General features: G+C 36.1%; 1 protein-coding gene across 1 annotated transcript in view; it reads left to right on the top strand.

Moving 5' to 3' along the window:
• The window catches only part of LRRC9 (leucine rich repeat containing 9), a 53,270-nt gene that overhangs the window by 24,673 nt on the left and 6,985 nt on the right, over window positions 1-21,612 (top strand). Inside the window, 14 exon segments of the mRNA XM_083838347.1 lie at window positions 19-144; window positions 1,552-1,689; window positions 5,569-5,746; window positions 6,152-6,372; window positions 7,115-7,237; window positions 7,792-7,922; window positions 9,078-9,186; window positions 9,537-9,676; window positions 12,534-12,670; window positions 13,211-13,428; window positions 13,651-13,719; window positions 15,524-15,646; window positions 19,290-19,473; window positions 19,996-20,164. Of these exon segments, the coding sequence (XP_083694473.1) occupies window positions 19-144; window positions 1,552-1,689; window positions 5,569-5,746; window positions 6,152-6,372; window positions 7,115-7,237; window positions 7,792-7,922; window positions 9,078-9,186; window positions 9,537-9,676; window positions 12,534-12,670; window positions 13,211-13,428; window positions 13,651-13,719; window positions 15,524-15,646; window positions 19,290-19,473; window positions 19,996-20,164 (2,066 nt within the window).

The raw sequence follows: 21,612 nt of genomic DNA, 5'->3' as shown, positions 1-21,612 counted from the left end.
TTTATTTTTCTCTTCAAGCCAGTCTCTTTGCGGCTGAGTGTCATTGGTCAATTAAAAGCTCTCACTAACCTAAATGGAGTCATGATTACTAATGAAGAAGCTGCAGAAGCATTACGCTATATTGCAGGATCAAAGATAACCCAGGTTTGATATCTGTTTTCTTGTAGCTTACAATGGATGCTATAGAAAAGGAAAGCTTTATGAATATATTTTTTTTATGTCATTCTATGCAGTTTTTTGTTTGGTTGGTTTTTAAAGACAACTTGGCACTCTGATTTTTTCTGAAGGCAGTCGTTTTGTCTTTGCTTCTAGCAGTAGGCCAGAAATTATTCAGTAAATACATATCTTACAAAGATCTTTGGTACTAAAAATTGTATTCTGGCATGATGTTGGAATCCGTGTTTAGGATCTGCTGAATTCAGAATGCAAGACAGTTACTATGTTTGCCAAATAGAAACAATAGAGGGAAAAATAACAGGCTAAAAGAATAGTACTGTATGCTTTTTATAAAATATCTTGTGCCAAATCCCTTGTTTGAAGGTCTTTTCAATGGGTAAATTTTTAGAGTATTTTACAAGCATATAAGAAACAATTCTTTGCAACCCCTGAACACAAACTTGTTTTATTAGAACTTTGGACTATATACTCTCCTGAATCTTAGGCTGAGCCTAAGCTAACACCCTTCATGAGCTGTCTAGGTTGGAACTAAATATCATGCTGACACAACATTTATATGATCAGGGCACAGTCACAATGAAACTGTCTGCTGAGTAAGATCGTGACTTCCTGCAAAGAAAAGGACAAATATCTTCCCAGAAAACAGACTAGAGGTAAAACAGAATGTTTAATACAGTCTACCTTCTCTGTTTTATGTACTGAAAACTCTTTAAAAATATATATATATATATATATGTGAAGGTTCTATAGGAATCTTGCAAACTATTAGGCTTAATAAACCTATGATTTATTATAGAATCTATTTATCTGCTGATACATCACCTTTCCCGGTCAACAATAGCAGAATTTTTATGCTTTTTGCTATATGCTAAGATGTGAACTATGTATCATAGAATCATAGAATGGCTTGGGCTGGAAGGGGTCTTAAAGATCATCTAATTCCAACCTTCCAGCCATAGGCAGGGACACCACCCCCTAGATCAGGTTGGCCAAGGCCCCATCCAGCCTGGCCTTGATCACCACCAGGGATGGGGCATCCACAGCTTCTCTTGGCAACCTGTTCCAGTGCCTCTCTACCCTTACAATGAAGAATTTCCTCCTAGATTCTAGTCTAAATCTATCCTCATTTAGTTTAAGACCATACCCCCTTGTCCTATTGTTATCTCTCTGAGTAAAGAGACCTTCTCCATCTTTTTTATAAGACCCTCCATAAGTATTGAAAGGTCACAATGAGGTCTTCCCAGAGTCTTCTCTTCAACAGGCTGAACATCCCCAGCTCTCTCAGCCTTTCTTCATAGGAAAGATGCTCCAATATAGTTAATCTTGTTATATTATCTACTTAATACAGTATTTTCTTCTTTCTTTTCCCCCCAGGCATCGCTGTTGGAATGTTCTAGGACTGATGAAGAGAGACCTCCTATTCTCAGTGTATTTTCTTGTGCTACGATTCTGTCTCAAATCAGCAAAAACAGAGTGGATTCACAGATGCATCGTAACAACTGGTATTCAATGGTAAGGCTGAGGCTGTTTAATATATTTATGTCAAAGTTTAGATTAATCTATATAAAAGCTTTCTTTTGTCACGTTAGTTTAAAGGTTTTATGCTGTTTATATGTATGTTACTGAAAACTTGCAAGTCTAACCAATAGTTATCTTTTCTCCAGTAGCCATTTCCAGATGCCTCACAGGAAGCTCCAGATACCCTGAAGAGGACATTTAATTTACTGTTTTTGCAATGCAACTTTCTTTTTAGCGTTAATAGATTTTTAAGACCAAGGAAAACCAAAAAGATCCCATAGACTGACTTTCATAGAATCATAGAATATCCGAGTTAGAAGGGACCCACAGGGATCACTGAGTCCATTTTAAGTAACAGTAAATCTACCAGGTCTCTCTTATCTCTCTATCATTTCTAACTTGTTTTTGAAACAAATTTAGCTACTCTCAAATTTCAGTCACTCATTGGTCTCTTTCCAATGTTCTAAAGGACTAGAACCAGATGTTCTAAAGGACTAGGAATCTTTCAGTGATTTCGCCCAAATCATCCCACTTTTTACTTCTTAAGATCCATCCTCTAACCAGTTTTTCTCTATTAAACAAGAGATAAGTTTGCTTTTGGATATCATTATTTTTTATTACATTCTCAGAAAGTAGCTATTACACTTTTTAATACACTTAAAATATCATTAAAAACAATTCAATATTAGTTTTTGTTTCCTGTGAACTGTCCTGTAATCCAGTAATAAAGCCATTAACTTTTGATTGTTTACTCTGTGGCATGTAAGCCTTTCTATGGTACCTAAGGATTACATCAAGCTAACTGAATTATTCTGGTCATCCTATTTATCCTTAATACTAGTATAACTTCAATTTGTTCATAAACCTTTAGAACTTCCCAAGTTATGCTATGATTGTAATTAAATGAATTGATGAGTGGCTCAGGGTTCATAAATGTCCTCAAATGAAAAATGTCTTTTAAAAACATTAACATGAGTAGTTCCAGGTTTGGGTTCTTTTTAGTAGCTGACAAAGTATTTTCTTATCCATGTAAATTATGAGCATCTCATCCTGATTCTCCCCAAAGGCAGAGAAAAACATGCGCTGAAACTATCCTTCTCTTATGTATTCTGATTGACTATTTTACAGTCCTTAGATAGGATCAAGCCTGTAGCATTGCTTGAATTTCATTAGGTTCTGATTATGATCCCTCTGATTATATTGGCAGTCAAATTTTTATTGATGTTCTTAGCTTTCATTATCAGCAATCTGTTTCTCACAACTATTTTATTCTCATGGCTGTCATTTTTCCTATTTTTCATTTGTTTCCGCTCTACTGGAAACGAAGAGCCAAAGCCTGATCCAGTAGGGATCATGAACATTTGCTTTTGTCTATAAACGTTAAAGGATGAAGATTTTTTTTTTTAACTCTAAGTGAAAAAGTGTGTAGTGATGAAGTGGTTATTGTTTAAACTTCTGCATATTTAAGCCTCTCATAACTAGCCTTCACATATTTAGTTAGATTTTTGTGTCACTCATTTTGTTCAACATCTTTTGGCATATGAAAGTTGCCCTTTCTACAACAATAAGGGTATATAAAGCACACGCTTATAAGATGTACTTGCATAGTTTTGTGGTGGTGGTGTTTTTTTGTTTTTGTTTTTTTCCAAAGAACTCTCTCTAAAGGCAAGACAAAGTCCTTAATCTACGTGCTTCATTTAAGAATTCGAGGAATCCCAAATGTTCTATAAGTATTTCAAATGAAAGTGACAATGAAGCTTTATGAAAATCGAGCAAGTTTTTAAAGAGCAAGGACACTGGTGGCAAGGATGATGAGGGAACCTGACTGATTTGGGCAATTGTAGTCAACTCCTTTGCATTATCTCCCTGATTAGTAGAGGTTGGCTCTAAGAATTTTTCATTAGAAAATTCAGTAGCTATGCTTAGCTTATTTATTCTGCCAATTTTGAATCCAATCTGTTTCTGATGTCACAAAAGCACAATATTTAAACATGTTGAAGTATGAGTTCTTTTCGTAAATTGTATAAACCTAAAATCCCTACTGCATATAATAACACAGCTTTCTAATACTAACCCTTGAAATATAGTCCACACTAAAATTTAGACACTTAGGCATATTCCAAATCTAAAGCCAAATGATCTTTTCCGTGTGTATATTGAACTCTGTACTAATCAATTTCTTGTGGTCAGGCAGGATTAACATTTTGAGAGAATTCTACTAAATATCAACATGAAAACTGTCTTGCAAGAAAAGAGCCAATACATCTAATTTCAAACTAACAAACGTTGAAAATAACCCTTTGAGCATTATCTCTCACCTTGAAAGACTATGTCAAGACTATGTTATGAACTAATTAAGCAGTAACTAACCAGTTCCTAATTGGATCTTTGCTCTCAAAATGTCTTAGGTTATTCACAACAGGTCTCTTCTGGATTCTCTAGCGTCTAGCATTGTAGCTGAACCTTTCCTTCACTGGAATCATCAGTTTGTCTCTCATTCAGCTGTTCATTTTCATGGACTTTGGAGGAAGTCAGTATCTTTCAGTATAGTGCTTGTTTGACAGATTGAACCAAATGTCACCAATACGTTTGAAAGTTAGTTGTAAGGCTAGCAGATGGATATGCAGGCAGCACAATCACACTAGCCTTTTTTTCTCAGGAAACGGAGCTAACAGAAAGCCGCAAGAGTCAGTGGAGGAAGATCCAAGGTCATCCTAACCTGTTGTGATCCATCAGTTGAAATCATGTTAATCTGCCCAGTATGAAAAGTTAAAAGCTTCTCTGTCAGTTTGATTTGTTATTAGAATATGGAATGGCTGGAGGAAAACACATTTCTGTTGATGAGCGGAGCATTTCATTCTATGTGCATTAGGGAATTCATGTTTACAGAAATTGCCAAGAAAGTTAATGCTTTAGCATATGTCATATATGTTTTGTGACATCAGAGAGAAAAGATTCATGGAGGGTAAGATACATATTTTGGAAAATAAAATACTATAGCAAAAAAAATATTCTCCAGTCATCAGCAAAATAACTCCACTGGCACCGAGTGTTTTCATGATTGTTTGTCTTAGGCTAAATACAATCCTTGATATTTTGGGTCCATACCATACAATCTAAATTTTTTTTGTTTGGGGCTTTATGATCCTGTTGTTTCTTCATTGTGCAAGGGTTGGCTAACATACTGCAGTATCATCAAAAAGCAGGGGAGTCATTGTCGTACAAGCAGGTTGTCGATAGGTTTGTTAATAGCCCTGTCTTTCCAGGAAGCTTGCTGCCGGGTGTCTGAAGTCAGACCTTGTGTAAGAAAGTCCTTTGACAATGTGGGCAGCAAGATATCTACTTGCTACCTAGCTTTATTTGTTTCCGTTCAAGACTGTTTAAAGAAAATCACTGAAATTGTTAATCTGTGATATAAAGAGTACTTTGTATATAAAAAGCATGAAGTACTATAAAGTTAGGATAAATTCTGCTCTCACTCAGCCTCTGCTAAATCTAAGTTTAAATAACAATCTCTTAGCGCTAGGGTGGAAATCCTTTTCCCATTGTTCCCATTGCAGTCCTGTTGTAGAATGAGGATCTGTAAAGCAGACTTACCAATAAAAAATCATATTACATTGACAGAAGATTTTAAGTCAACCAAAGCTATCTAAGGTCTGACACAGATGAGGAAAAAAAAAAAGCTATGTTCAGATAGCTTCAACTGCAAAGGTACGTTTGGGAACTGGCATTCTTATGTTATAGAGTCCTTGGTTTTGGAGGAGAAGCTGAGTTTTTTTGAAGTGTATTAAGATATTTTTTTTTTCTGTTGCATAATGAGGAAATGTCACATCCTAGGTTTTTTAATTATTATTTTATTTGTATTTTTTGCAGATTACTGTCTTAAATCTGGATGGCCAACATCTCTTCAAAATTTCGAACCTGGAAAAACTGGAGCACTTAAGATGGGCATCATTTAGCAACAACAATCTCACACAAATAGAAGGACTAGACTCTTGTCTTAACCTCGAAGAACTCACTTTAGATGAAAACTGTATTTCAACACTGGACGGTACTATATTTACCATGGCAGTGGTAATTCAGGCTGTTAAGCCAGGTCTCAGTAGAGATGTTTCTTTATAGCAAAATATTATAGAGGCTAAGATTTATTTGCTGGCAACTGTGCGAGTTTTTCAAATATTGAAAAATCTGATCTTTAGTTTCCGAGGGTATCTTTAACAGAACTGAAGTAAGGGTGGGAGGCAGAGCAGTTATGTTGCAGAAAAAAAATATTTTTTTAAATGGCATATTTTAATGGCATATTTATGTTTAATTGATCTAATGATTAATAATCTGGTTACCGTTGGACCTACTAACATAAACTATGTCACTTATAATGTGTTTTACTATCTGTATCAGACATCTTTTTCTATTACAGCTCACTTTATACTAAGTGCATACTGTTTATTTTTTTGAGGGATTTCAAAGCTCACCAAACTTACAAGACTTAGTGTAAATAATAACCATCTTACCAGCCTCAAAAGACATGTGTTTGAAAATCTGTGTCATCTTCATTACATTTCCGTTGAGAACAACAGGATCACATCTTTAGTTGGTTTAAAGAAAACCTACTCCCTAATAGAACTATACATAAGCAATAACTGTGTTTCTACCAACCGAGAGATGTATCATTTAAAGGTAAATATAGATTTACTGATTCAGAGGTGATTTATTCATTTATTTATTTTAGCACGTTAGAAATAGTCTTCCACCACTTGGAACTGGGGAAGTTTTACTTCAACACATAGCTGGAGGTTTTGCCTGTGAGTGCTGCATTCATCTATCTTTACAGCTGAATCTGAAGTGATAAAAACCCCACTCTAACCTCTTTGATTATACTTACTCCTGAGAAGGAAGGCACTAAACCTTCTGGCTGGATTGGGCTCAAAATTTTCTGCAGTTAAACATCACTTGTACTGCATAGGCTTTAAGGCTTAAAAACCATGGAATAATTCTACAACTCATGTCAGATAACAGCAAACCACACCTGCAGCAGCTCCAGTTCTTTTCAACCAACACATGTATGACAAACTTTGTTGGCTGGATTCGGACACTTACTAATGGGAGACTGAGGCCCTGGTTCTTATTTATGTTCAGACTCTCTTAAAACTTTGTGAAAGCACAAAGGCTTTTTTAGGGAATAGTTTTCACTTTAATGGCTTTATTTGTGGCTTAAGTGATGCCAAGTGCTTTTAATCTAAATGAAAATATCTGGGTTTTGTTAAGTGGTTTCTTGGTGTTGATTCATGCAGATGACAGCTGAAGAAATAGCTGAAAAGGGGGGGTGGGTGGGAATGAATAGCTGAAAAAATAGCCTGAAGCACGTATATATGTGTATTTTAAAGTGATACTAATAAAAGTGTGTTTTTTCTTTTCTCAGAGTTTGACTAATCTGATAATTTTGGACATGAGTGGAAATACAATAGTCTGGAAACAAGATAACTACCGACTATTTGTATTATTCCATCTTCCCTCTCTAAAAGCTTTAGATGGTATCAGAGTAGTAAGTTATTCTGTATGTGGATTATTACTATAACTTTTGTTAAAATTATTCTTCTATAAATAAAGACCCAAATGATCAGATTTATTAATATCACATGTGTAATCCTTTAATGTGCTTAATAATACTCCATTTTCTCTATCTTTTTTAATCATTTTTGGGTAGAAATTGCTTTCCCCCTCCCCCCTCTTTTTCTTTTTTGTAAAAGTTCCAACCACAATAGTGTCCTGGCACATTGCTAGAGTTCTAGGGACTTTAACTGTAAGTGTAACTGTGGAGCATCAGCATTTCTAACACTTATGAAATCAGTATATATTATTTACAAATCTTCTTTATGGACTAACTGAGAGAACACAGACTGTCTCCATTAATCTGTTGCACAAGGGAAAATGTTAGCCAGGTCATGAAGACTAAATAACACTTTTTAAGTTACTTCGATTTTAAGCATTTTTAAATCATTGATTACCCTCTGTGCTAAAACGTTTCTTGCCTGTATTACTGCAATAGTTCTAGATCTGTCTCAATATAGCAGAAATCAATTGAAATGCATTTAACAGGAGCCAACAGAAGGAGAAAGTGCTAGAGATTTGTTTGGAGGCAAACTTACCTCTGATATGATTGCAGACAGACTGGGTCATTCAGACTTCACAGAAATGCAAGAATTAAATTGGGCAACCTCTAATATCAGGTACAGTTTGTTGTTGTTGTTTTGTTTTGTTTTCAGAAATGCATTATCTGTTAAAAGTATCATCTAAGACTATGGTTAGAATGTGAAAATCTGAAGTTAGGACTTATATTTAGCAAATATGGCTGATAATTCCATACTGTTTGTAGGCTGAATTATCTCAACTGATCATAAAATGAGAGTAACTCTCATATGAGAGTAACTCTCATTATGAGTTACTCATATGAGTAACTCTCAATGAGAGCAACTCTCATAAAATGAGAGTAATTTTTTCATCGCAAACGGTTACTGTCCAGAGTTTTATTGAAGAAATGTTCTTTCTCTAGATGTTTCTACTTTTCATTTAGGGAGTGGTACTGCTTGTATGCAGTTTGACAGAAAATGTCTAGGAGAGGTAGAATACTGACTCTAGTCAGAGAATGTCAAGAAGAGAAATTTTCTTTGATCAAAACCCATCTGCTCTGACTCCTTTCAGAACAAATTCAGTCAAAGGGAGAACAGATGCATATACATGTGCAGTGCTGTCTAAGTTTTCTGTAAAAGGTTGTAGAGCAATTCTGTCACATTGACCGTGTGCCTTTTAAGGTCTTAAAATTGCCAGCCTTGATTTTTCTTGAAGACATTTATCAAAAGCTCAATTATGAATTCCCTAAAATCACTTGGGGAATGTCTCTCTGACCAGTAGAGTATCCTGCTTCTACTATTAACTAGCAACAAGCAACATGAAAGCAGGCTTCGACTCAGCTGAGGTGCACGGGTAGAATCTGGGTGGTGCTTTGGGAAGCCTCAGGCTAAGTGGAGAATGGAATACTCCATCTGAGCAATTGCAGTTCCAGCACTACCAGAAAGCAGTGAAAACGGCCTAAGAGGTGTGGAGCTGGTATTCCAGCAATGAGCTGTACAAGCAAACAGAGCAGATTGTTGCAAGTCCTTGCCTTTGGTGTCAGAATCAGAATCAAGCCAATTTTTTATTAGTGGAAAAAGAACTGTGAATTTGTTGTGAGGTTTTCGTCAGGGTGCATCTTTCATAGGAGTGCATTGCATTTCTTAACAAAAAGCCAGTACATTAGGGACCCCATGCTATGTATGTCATTTATAGCTTATTTTTCTATGTTATGCGTATTCTAAATTTCTGATTATATTCTTTCCTTAATCCAGAGCCGTAGAGCTGGTGCCAGCAGATCAGTTTAGAAATGTCTACAGTGTAAATTTACAGAACAATAATCTCACGTCTTTCAGTGGCTTAATCTTCCTTCCTAACGTCAAGGTGAGTTCATGACAATTTTTTCTATTTTTAGTAATAATATTAATAACAAACTAATTTCCTTTGATTGAAAATGTATCTTTAATCACTAATATGCTGCTTGTGTTTTTTTAACAACAGTAATCAGTCAGCACAAAGTTGATTGCAACCACTATTGCAATTTTACAATATTGTTGCAGTAAACTGATCCAAAAAATCAATGCACTGCACTAGACTTTTTAAAACACTGTAGGTTGACCCAATCATATTTCTAAAATACAATCAAATTTCTGGATCAGAAAAATGTAATTGGCAGTTCTGCTAATGAGTTAGCAGAGGAGCATTCATTTGATCTACTGTGTTTCCTTTGTAAGGTATTATGTCTGAACTACAATCAGATTGAATCGATACTGCCTGGACAGAAGTCTCCAAATCAGGTAACAAATAGGCAGCACCTGTACCGAAGGGTGGCCTCTAGTGGGTATGGACAGCAAGAACTTGCCAAAGGAAGAAGGTACCACCAGCTTTTAAAATATGATTGTATCTCTCTTTTACTCCATTGAGGAGGAAAGAGGTCTCTTCAGCGTCACTAGCTTCAGATCTCCTGCTGTTTTTGTTTGTTTTGTTGTTGTTTGTTTTATTCATTTTGCACATGTATGGCATGTTTGGTATCATCTAGTTGGTTTTGCTTTCCTAAATTTCCACAACTTGTTAGGCTAGTTCTTCATCAAAATAACAATACCAGGCTTTTGCTCCCCATTCTTTGGATCTTGCTACATAGACATTTAGGAATACGTTGAAGTTTATTCACCTTCCTACAAAAAATTTAATTTTAAGTAAGAGAACCATGTACCTTTCTCTGGCTGCTCATTTGATCAGGGACAGCGTGGACATGTATGTCTGATCAGATTGATCATTGATGTTCTGTGTTTGCGTTCTTTAGATAAAATTATACAACATTAAACTACAAAATTTCATCAGTATAAGAAATGCATTGAGGTAGTATTTCAGTCACTTGAGCCTGATCTGTGAAAATACAGCTGCCTTGTGCTGTCTAGTATTCTGATAGCAGTCACAGCCACTTATTAGAATAAATGAGTTCAGCCAGTTCAGGCTACACTACTTTTTGTGACCAAAAAGAAGGCTTTTGTATATTCAGCCAATGTTCTTCTGCAGTGTTGTCTAGTCATTTATTCTGCCATTAAATCTCCTTTCCTTCACTCATTTCGTAAGTGAGGTTCTTTTATTCGTCTTCTGAAGGAGATGGTCACACTTATTTCTTCATCCTTTTGCTATCAACATTTGGTCAGCTTGTGTCCTAAAGAGTATTTTCAAATTACTTTTCAGTTTGCATTTCTTGTCTGCACACTCCTTCAAGATTAAAATTTCTGAAACCTGTCAGGATTCATTTACTTTTTTCTGCATGGATAAGGCAAGATCCATAATCAAATTCAGTTTTATCGTATCAGGCAAGTCTTGTAAAGTCACTATGCAGAGTTTCATAGACACATTAGTCAAGTTTTATGAAAGTAACAGAGCATCAGAGAATCCTGCAAAGCCTAGCTGTTGTGTGCATGCTTCTCAAGAGCTCACCCAGCTGCTCTTGTCTTTATTCTCTGCATGTGCACAACATCTGCGGTGTAGGAAAACATGAATTGGTTTCAGATTTTCTGGGGGAAATGGGCATGGGCAGAAGCACACATAGATAAAGGGTATTTGGGCTTCCCTCATAATGTGCTCATTTTGCACGTCTGCTTCCTTGTGAGAGATGAACATTCTTTACATAGAATGGGGACTCAAAAAGGGCTTGCAATAATTGTTCAATAACTGTAGGAATGCCCTTCTTGTCAACAGGAAGGGTTTCTGATTTTTTTTTGGTTGGTTGGTTTTGTTTACTTGCTTATACCAATACCTTCTAGCTTTCTCCCCTTTTCCTTTTTAAATAATGATAACTTTAGCTTTTGTACAGGCTTGAAGCTTGATTCATAACTTAGTGCAAGTCAACTTAAATAGTCTGTGATGTTTCTCAGCCAGCTTTCTCAAATGTGACTTACTCAGAGTCACTAACTTAACCATGTTAGATTCTAGCTCAATAGCTGCTACTTAACATCCTTGAAGTCAATACTGGAATGGAAATTATTTCATTATTACTGTATTATATCAATGATATTGCCCTTTTTTTCCCCATAGTTGTAGCACAGAAGTATTTAGTGAACACCTATGCTTTGTTTCAGGTTTATTGACAGTTCTATCTTCAGCTAACAGTGATCCAGTACCATTGTCAGGATTGCTTCTGTAATTGATACACTTATAAACTTCCTTTTTGTATGTAATGCTACAAGCCACTGATATCCGGTTAAGTGCATTTGCTCTTTTCATCACTTTTTTACATATTTTTACTTCTCACTGTCAATTACTTTATTTTCCTATTTATTATAGCTGCTTTTAATTTCCCACTAGGTGGATACTGGCTTCTTAATGACAGTTGCATTCTTTCTCAGTTGTGGGACATTCTAGGAACAAAGATGTTTTTAAGCTTTCCCCAGTTGACATTTGACACAGTTTTCCTGTTGACATTTTCTCCACAAGTTGAATTAGCTCTTATTTTTTGTGGTCTTGTGAGACAAACTTGTGTAAAAGATGAAACGTATGTATTACATATTAACATATGTTAACACAAATTAATTTTACATACAAACATTCACTTGGGATATCAGTTTGTAGTGTGTGAATATAATTAAGTCATGATCAATAGCTGCTCAGTGATCACCAATATTTAGTGTTTTTATGAAAATTGAGGTTGCTAAGCACATTGTGTAATTAGCTGGGTTGCGAGGAAGTAGCAAAGCTAAAATTGGAACCTTTTTTACCCTTCTCTTTCTCAGTTTAACAACTCGTGCTACCTCATTACAGGTCAGATGTAACTGAAATGAAGCTTTTACAAGCAAATTGGTGGAACTGTGCATGTTGTTTTATTTTGCCCTACTGTCATCCAGCTGTTGTGAGAATACACCCAATAGTTGTCATAAATATTTTCCTAAATTATGCAGCAGTTTATAGATGTTTTCTTTTCATGTCCTTAGATTTCTGTGAGCAAAAGTGTTTTTTTGTATTTGTTTGATTTCTATAGTCTGGATCCAGAAAACTTGACCTAGCGTATGCAGTAATCCTAACTCCAAGTAGTAGATTTTTCATTTCTCATCAGATTTTCTGTATATGGGTGTAGTTCTTATGAAACCTGTTCTAGTGATCAGTGAAAGTGGAGTCGTCCATTTATGCTTTTTATAATTGTTTTTCGGTGGGAAATGCTGAAGTTCTTTTGTCCAAGGAAAACTGTGCTGTTAACACTCTTGTTTACTTTATTGGTTTAGGGATGCAGGATTTGGAGAAAACCTGCCTCCAATAATGCAGAGTTTGGAAGTTCTTCATCTGGGTCATAATGGAATTACTGACATGGCCCAGCTACAGCTTAGCAGACTAAAAAACTTGAAGCTTCTGTTTTTGCAGGGTAGGTGATAATATCTTTTTCTGTACATTCATTCAAGCATATGACAGTACTTCCCTTATGCCCAGTCTTCACTCTGTGTCTTGGATTTGTGGGAGACAGTCTTCTCTGGTCATGACCCCAGTAAGAATGATGCTCTAGCTTTAATTCTCACCCTGGCTCCAAGATCCTTTAGCTACTGAACAGTGAAATTCTTCCATAGTGCACCAGTGTGTCACACTTGTCTTTCACATGTTTGTCAGATTACAGCCAGCGAGAAGTTCCACCCTAGGAAATTTCGTCCTTGCTATAAGCAATACTGAAGATAATGATTCATATATCAAGATGGCCAGATTTGAATGAGGAAGTTGTTTTGCTTTAAATAGATGTGGCCCACAGACAGAAGAAATCAAATACACTGTCTTCTAGTGTCACTGAAGTGGTCCAAAACAAAAAATAAGTAGTGCAGAAAGTTTGAGCTGCTTTTGCTTATGGTGATTTTTTACTAGAAAGGAATCCAAATCCGTCAGAGACAACTCCATGCATTTACTCTTGGTATGTTAGGAAATTACATCAGCCAAATTAAAGGACTTGAAGGTCTCCAGTTTCTGCAGGAGTTGGTGCTGGACCATAACCGCATTAAAATAATTTCACGAGACTCCTTTGCTGGACAGAGTGGTCTTTTGGCTCTTCATCTAGAGCAAAACCAAATACGAGAACTGAGAAGTTTACAACCCTTGGTAAAATTACAGAAACTCTTTCTGGACTTCAGCAGAATTCAGGTACAGTTTATTTTTGTTAATGCTGTAGATTCAGTGGACTAAGTGTTGTGGTCTGTGTTCAGACAAAAATTCCCATTTTCTTCTGTGGATTTGCCTCAGTAAAATTACCTGTGTTTTCCCCAAAATATATACACCAGCTGCAAGATTTCTGAGAACTCTTGATGTGCGTTGCTGTTTTTTGTTGTTTATTTTGTTTTAAATTTTTTTTAAACTTTTGGACAGGAGTTATCTGAACTAGAAAAACTTCAAGTTATTCCCAGTCTCAAGGTGCTCTCAGTACATGGAAATCCAGTGAGTATGTTAGTTTGCATTGTCACATAAACCAGGTATGTATTTCACTTCATACACAGAGTATTCACCCTTTATAATAACTGAGACTATTAAGAATTTCCCCATAAACCGCTCATTCTGCTGTTACTGTTTTAAGGTTGAAAGCTTCATAGCATGCATGATGATCACATTACCTCACTGTGCCTGTCTCAGTGCCCTACTGTAATCAGAAGGCACTTATTCTTCAGCATACTGTTCTTCATAGTGCTGCAAGATAAATTTAAAATGCATGTGTTTGCATGAGTGTATTGCAGTGATGGGCTGTCCTTTCGATATTCCAATACAGGCCAGATCTGTGAAGAAAGATCAAAGAACGTTAAAGGATCTCTGAAATCCTTGATTTTATTTTTAAAATGGCTCAATAGCAATCTTTTTTGTTGTTTTGCACAGCACTCCTTGAAAAAGTCCTGAAGGGAAGTGTGAGGTTTCTTTCTTTCCAGACATGCTCCTATTTTTCAGCATAGAATTTGTTGGTTTACCTTTTTTCTCTCTGAAAGCAAACTACTAGAACATGGTAAAGAAGACTGTAGCCTTTCTGATTTTATGAATACAGACTATGGGACAGAAGACAGATGTTAATTTCACACAGTAGAAAAGGCTTTGTTTCTGAAGTGCAACTCAGTGGGGGCAAATGTCTAAAGTTTGTAGGATCTCAGCTTTATGTATTGAAGCGTCTTAGCACTGCTGAGCTTTAAAGTAGCATCAAATGTAAATATAAACACTATTTTTTTCTCATTGTTAGTTTGAGAACAAATATGGCTTTCTAAATTTCAGTTAAAAATAGAGCTCATAGGGCTTGTTTTCATAAATGGACCCTTGAAGGCTGACCTGAAAGCCCAAGTTCTAAATGCTTCTTAAGTGTTTTTTACTATAATTTTGCAGTTTATGGTCTAGAGCAACAGCTAGAAGCACATGGAAGAGAGAAGATAGGCATGTTGGATAGGCATGGTGCAGTCATGGACTCTATTTTCAGTGATTGGCTCAAAAGAATATTTTCACGCTTAGGACATTTTTCAAACCAACTTTCAGAGGCTTATACAGAATGGTAAATGAACTGGTTACCGAAATGGATGATGAAATGGCAGGAGCATGTCGAGCAAACTGAATGTCACCCAGTAACGGCCAGAATAGCGATTCCTCTTGGGAAATTGCTGTTCCAGATTTTACTTCTTTAAAACTGCAGGTCTAGACTTCCCCCTCAAGGGGATGAAGATGGTAGTCTCAACTCTTCCCTATACAATGTGGCATTAAGGAGAAGTATGTCTCAAGTGCATTAGTAAGTGTCAGTATCTGCCACCATGTTCCACACTTCAGGCATTATATAATCTTTCCTTTTCAGTAACATTTTATATTAAAATAGAAAAATATTGCTAGCGCTTTCTGTCTCCAGTACAGCCTGCATCTCAACACTTGGCCTTCTGTAAGGCCACGTTTCCTAGTCACTTCTCTACAGGGAGCACAGCACATTTGAATTCTCATATGTGGTGAGAGCTGTGAGAAGCTGCTGGGGTCCAGACTAACACGATGACAAAGGTATAAATATTCCCACAGCGTGCCACTTTGTCAGTACAGTCGTTCATGGGTACTTAAAGTTGAAAACCATTGCTCAGGATGTACAGTCATTTATGCCCGGTTTGGATTACGTTTCTAGGAGAGAAGAGTTGGTATAAGGTTTAGTTCAGACATTTAGTAGTGTGGCTGAGATACTATCATCTTATTGGACAAGGATCCAGTTTTGGAGTTAATTTATATTTCCTTTATACAGGTTTCTCTCAAGAAAAACTATCGTTCGCTGCTTGTGATTCGACTGCCAGCGCTACAAGTGCTAGATGGAACAGCAGTAAATGCAGAAGAGAGGTTGAAAGCTGACTATCAGCGCCTAGAACAAGTATAGCAAACATTACTTAAACTCCAAAGACAATATTCATGTCACCTATAATGGCTGCCTAATGTGGTTATCGTAACATTAAAATAGATTTCTTTCTAGAATCTTTCAGAGAACCTATCTCAGGTTTTGTAAAGTCAGGAAAAAGAAAAGACGTATCTGCTCCCTTTCTTCATCACCAAATTTAGTGAGCGTAAGAACATGTAGCAGGTTCTTTCTGTCGTCTGGTCAGGAAGATGCCTACAATTTGAGTGTTGTGCTACCTTCATTGAGTGGCCTCTGACAGGAAATTGCAATACAAATCAAACATTTAAAAGCTGTGTAAGACCTGTTAGTCTTCAGGCTCATCTCTCTATAGATACAAAGGACACCATCAACTTTATTGACCAGAAATGTAAATTTTACCCCCAGTAGTAAATTGTATTTATCCTGAGGTTCTATGCTTTAGCAAGTTCACTCATTTTTCCAGCCTGGTTCATCCTCAGTTCATACATGCAGTTAGACAACGTTTGGATGGCCTGGACCACAGGTGGAATGAGGCCATGGGGAGAAATTCATTTTGTAATTGCAGGCTTGATGAACCTTATACAAAGGTTAAGCAGAAGCAATGCCCATGTCATTCAAATATGTCTATGGGTAAACAAGAATGTACGTATTCTTAAGTACTTATGCTTTCATAGGGTGTCTGCATTTGATACATTTTTGTAAGTTTCAGTGAAAGCCAATTCTCTTAACTCATAATGTTATTACATAATGCAGTATCAGCAATGCTGCATGAAGGTTTTAAACTACAATTTCAAGGTGCAGTAGTCACTTATAACTTCTCTGTCTATTTTTTCTTGGTAAATAAGATTCTTGCCACAGTTTATTCCATTTTTTCTTCTTGGTGATAGTTGAGAATAGTTATGAATGTAACTATATTTTGATAATGCAATATCATATCTAGTCTTGAAAGAGTCCATCTTGTACCATCTGCATCCATTGGAAATACTTTGGCACAGATAGTATTCTTCACTTATTCCTTTGCCTATAAGCCTGTTTTGTGTTAGCTCTCCCTTTTCCTCTTCCTCCTCAAGGAAGTGCATGTATTCCACCTTTGTGATTCAGTCCTACATATCACTGTGCTTACTGACAGTGAGGTCATCTCCTAATGTCTTGAAATGCAATTGTATACCTTGAGCTGACTAGTGTTACCAGTAATCAACAGCCTTTTTCGTTGCCGTATTTGTGTTGTTGTGAAGGGGCTCCCTGGACAAGCTACCTTGTTATTCTCCTGCAGACCCTGCCCTGAAATTCTCACTGACCATGGAACCAGAAGAAAGCTTGACAACAGTTGTGCATCTGCTTTGACCATTGTCTGTCGCACTGACCAAATTTATTGCTCATTATTTTCTTGTGCTCATCCATCTGTCAGTCTGTCTGCATTCATTGGGTATGCCTTATCTCATTTTACAATATAAACTCACTGGAACAGAGATTTTTTTGTAGGATTCACTATTAGGTTTTCTAAATACAATAATAACTATAACAACAGCAAAGAGTCAGAGAGAAAGCTAGCTCAGCACGTGTCTCCTGCAAACAGAAGGTTCATTGTCTCTGTGGTTCTCTTTATCACTAGGACTCCATTCACTGAAAGAGTTTGTTGTCACCACAGCAGACCTGTGTTTTCTATATCACAGCATGAAACTTCTCTAGAGATTTGTTTGATGAACAGAATTCTTTCCTTGCAGCTCAAAAGACTGCAGTATTCACTTTAACCATCCTTTTCCACACAAGGATCAGTTGAAATTAATGGCAAGATCCAGAGTCTGTTCCCACTCTACATAAGGCTGTTCTCTTTTAATTTCTCTTTCATATGTATGGAGCACAGAAACAGTTTTTACACGTTTGAAACACAAGTACTAAGGATGATGAGAAGCTTCAGTAAGATTGGCTTTATTCTCATCACCCTGGCCAGCTTTTCCTCAAACCTCTTTGCATGGTTCTTTATAGGTGAAAAGCTCTGTCAGTAGACACCTACACCACAAAGTTATTCTACTCCAATTATCTCCTTCAGATTTCTTTTATTGCCACAGTACTCTCAGCATACCCAGCTAAACTGTTGCTGAGTTGAAAATACTACTTGCTGCACTGCATGTAACCCTTTTGCTCTTACGTTATGCTTCCCCATCTATGGGTTATATTGATATTGATCCTTAATTTATAAGTTCTTGTCATAAATTTCTTGGTGTAAGTATGTCATTGTATAAATCAAGTCTTTTAGCATTATAATAGCTTCCCTAGGTAGTGGAATAAATACTATTACTGAGTATTGATATTAGTGGTATCTTCATTGTTTTGCCAGATCTGTCTTAACATGGATAGTAGGTTACTGACGAAACCATATAGGTTAAAATCCATGTACATGGCTCTGTTTCAGAACTTGATCTGTCAAGAATGCATTACCACAGTTACATTAATCTCTCTGTTTGGAGACTCAGGACCTTAGTAACTTAGTGTCCTAGTGAAATACATTTTCCCACTTGAAGCCGCAATGCTTGTATACAAGAGTTCAAAGCACTTTTAGATTGAGTAATTTCACGTGTAAATGCTTTATTTCAAAACTGACCTGTGCTTTCATTCATTGGACATCACTTAAATAAAAACAGAACAAGTAAAGTAATAGAAGCATGTTAAGACAATATCTTTAGAGAAATCTCTGCTTTATATTCAGGTTCAGTGAAGATGTTATACCTCATTAGCTACAACAGAACTGAGCCATTTTCTCATTAGATCATTCAAGTGGAACAACACAAAAGATTTTTCAAGTTTGTCAGTTGCATTTTAGTTGTGCTTTTTAAAGTGCTTGTTAGAAAGCAAGAATTGAAACCGTATGGTGTTGTTTAAGCTTAAAAAGTGCTTTTGATCTTAAGCTTCAAAAGAGATTTTCCCAGCAGAGAGTAGGCTAGCACTTTATTCAGCACTATTTTAGGTGGACACCAGAACACGCTGTACATAATATTATTTTCTCTTTTCATGCTATTGATTAAATCTCCATTTAAAGTTTTCACTGCTGAATTGCAGACGATTTACAGGAGGCAATCAATTACTATTGTTGTTGTACTGTGTACACCGTCTTATCAAAATTAACAAATTGGCACAGACTGGCATAGAGCTTTAAATCAGTTGCTACAAAAAGTGGTAGCCCCAAAGTGAGACTTATGAACTACTAAGTATTTCTAAATATTATAAAGAACCTTCCAAAGATGAATTTTTATCAGCCCCCTGTCAGCCATCTGCTATAGTTGATTTAAATTTGAAAATGTATTGTTTTCCATCTTTCTCAGTAAAAACAGCTTCAGTGCATTACAGGTTTGTTCTTAAGGGCTTACAATTTTCTGTCAAGCATTTTGGTTTCATAGCTACTGATTCTTTTTGAGGTATACAACTTGCGTAGCTTCTGTGTTTGCCTGAAAGTTCATCTAGAAAGTGCAATAGTGAAACCTCAAGCTCACAACAGTAATTTGAAGACCTGATCCTATAGTTCTTTAAGTTGATGATTACTGTTTATACTTCTGTAAAGCAAATGAACAAAAAAGACATTTCTATCATAAAGACCAAGACAATTAATCTTTTTTTCTTTTCTTTTTTTTTTCTCCTCATGGAGGATTTCCAAGCTGCAAATTCCCCAAAGGACTCTGGATTTCCTGCACTACCAGCAAATTTTACACGACAAACTCCTCTCAGAATAGCAAATGTGAATCTGAATGAAAACATTAACCATTTCTTTGACTCTGATTTTACATTTGGTCATGAACTTGAAGAGCTTCTACCGTATAAATCAAATAAAAGTAAGCATAAGCAAACATCATTACTTGTTTCCCTTTCCACAATACTTAATGTTGTTATACTCTGTCATACTGTATATTCTATGGCCCAAATAGAGCAGTTTTAACAAGTAGATTTTTCTTTCTTAAGACTCTTGCAGGTCTAAGTTTCTTAAGTTCCTGCAATCCATAAGTTTCTAACAGCCTTCCCAAAGCTGGAAAATGCTTGTGTTTTCTGAAAGAATATATGTCTTTGTCAGGTGTTCTTCACATTGGGATGGATATTCAAATTCAGTCTGAATCACTGCTAGATGAATTATCCCTTCAGTGCTTTCAAAAGCTTTGTTGTGTTGTTTTAAATTTGTTAACCAATTTCAGTCTGTAAACTAGAGCTTAAACTATGCTAGAAATTGAAAGGAAGTGACGTAACATAAATGTTCTGGCTAGGAAAATTAAGAAGAAAAGAGGAATGAGTGCAATTCCTGATGACTGGTAGATGGGTTTAGGTTGTACAGGAAGAAAATCCATGTGTGTTTTGTGTTACAGGTAAGTCTAGGAACCCAAGAATTACAACGTATAATCTTCAAAGCATCTATGTAGAAAGAACTCTTAGGCAAGCCAAAGGAGTATCAACTAATCTAAACCATTTGGTGCATCACAGTGCTACTTCTAAGACCAGCCAAATGAATCAGAGCAACAGAGAAAATACCAGCAGGTGAGGCTTCCACCGGCCCTAAGCACAGCTTCTTTTTCTTTCCTTTGTTAAGGGGAGATGTGGGGGGGTCAGAGCCAAAGCACCTAGCTTCCTTCTTCCTTTGCCTGATATGGATTTCCACATCCACCAAAAAATTTTTCTCTTTTTTCTTATAAAACTTGCAATGCATCTAGGAAAACATCCTAGAAAACAATTAAAATTTTTACTATTAGAACAATGATTATTAAATGGAGTCAGACATTTAACAAAGATAAGCTCATATCTCCTAAGTCCATGGTTAGCCCTGTTCTGTCATTAGCTCAAGACTTTGGGGGTTTTGTTTGTTTTGTGTTTTTTGCTTTGGTTTGGTTTGCTTTTTGGTTGGTTGGTTTTCCCCTTTTTTTTCCTGTTGCCTGGATTCTAGTTTTTTTTAGTAATTTTGTTTAGTAATAGAAGTAGTTTCCAAGGGATTATATATTTTTGTTGACCCATATCACCAAAGCTCTGGAGGTGAAACACTTTAAATAAACCTTATTTAACCAGGTAGTGTTGTACTGTCTCAGATGTTACAGACAAGAAAACAGAGGTGTCAGAGGAAGTGATGTTACTCACTAAGATTGATCTATACAGTATAAAATTCCCCTTAATCTAAATTTAAGCTGGCCTCTTCACAGGGATGTATTCTACCTTTAGTGCATACTGCTTAGCATCCTTCTACAGGCACTTCTTTTTCACTTATAAAGTGGGTTTTTCTTCAGTTAAAGCAGCATGTATGACTGTTTCCCTGTGTTGTAGAGTGATCCTCACACATTTAAAAATAAATAAATAAAAACAGCCCTCACATGGAGGCCATGTAGTTTAAAATAAGGTAGATGAAATGTTATAGCAAGCATCCTCTATTAGAAGTTGTGTTTTCATTTCTTCTCATGCCACATGTTCTTTGATCTCTTCCCATTCCTCTCAGCATGTTGTAGCATTGCAGAACTATGCATGGAGTCTAGGTGGTTCAAATTTATTCTTATTTTTTATAAATTCAGCATGCTAAAATTAGAAAAACACGGCAAAGGCAGCGAGGTAGTTATAGTAAATGTTTGCCTCTGATAAAGCAACAGTAGTTGTGTCATTCCTGATTAAGAAGAAATGATGTTTTAGGACAGATCAGGCCTTTTTTCTCCTTTTCCCTCATGGCATTGCTTCAGGCAGAGTTAAAGCTATTCACATATTTTAACAGCATTCTTACATTGCTGTCATTAGATTTCTTTGAAATATTATCTTCCCTGAATTTCTTAATTTTATAGTGAATAGCTAAAGGATATTTGTAGCATCTCTTAGTGTTTTCCATTTAAGTTACTGATGTTTGCTTTTTAATTGCTATTTTATTTGAACTTTTAAAAATACTGATGAATTCTGCATACAACCCTAAATTAAAAATGAAACAGGAATGCTGTAATGCAATATTTTTTCTTTAT

The sequence above is a fragment of the Anser anser genome (assembly GCF_964211835.1).
Source record: "Anser anser genome assembly, chromosome: 5".
NCBI classification, from domain to species: domain Eukaryota; kingdom Metazoa; phylum Chordata; class Aves; order Anseriformes; family Anatidae; genus Anser; species Anser anser.
The sequence above is the reverse complement of the archived record's forward strand: the minus strand, read 5'-3'. Positions and strand labels throughout refer to the sequence as shown.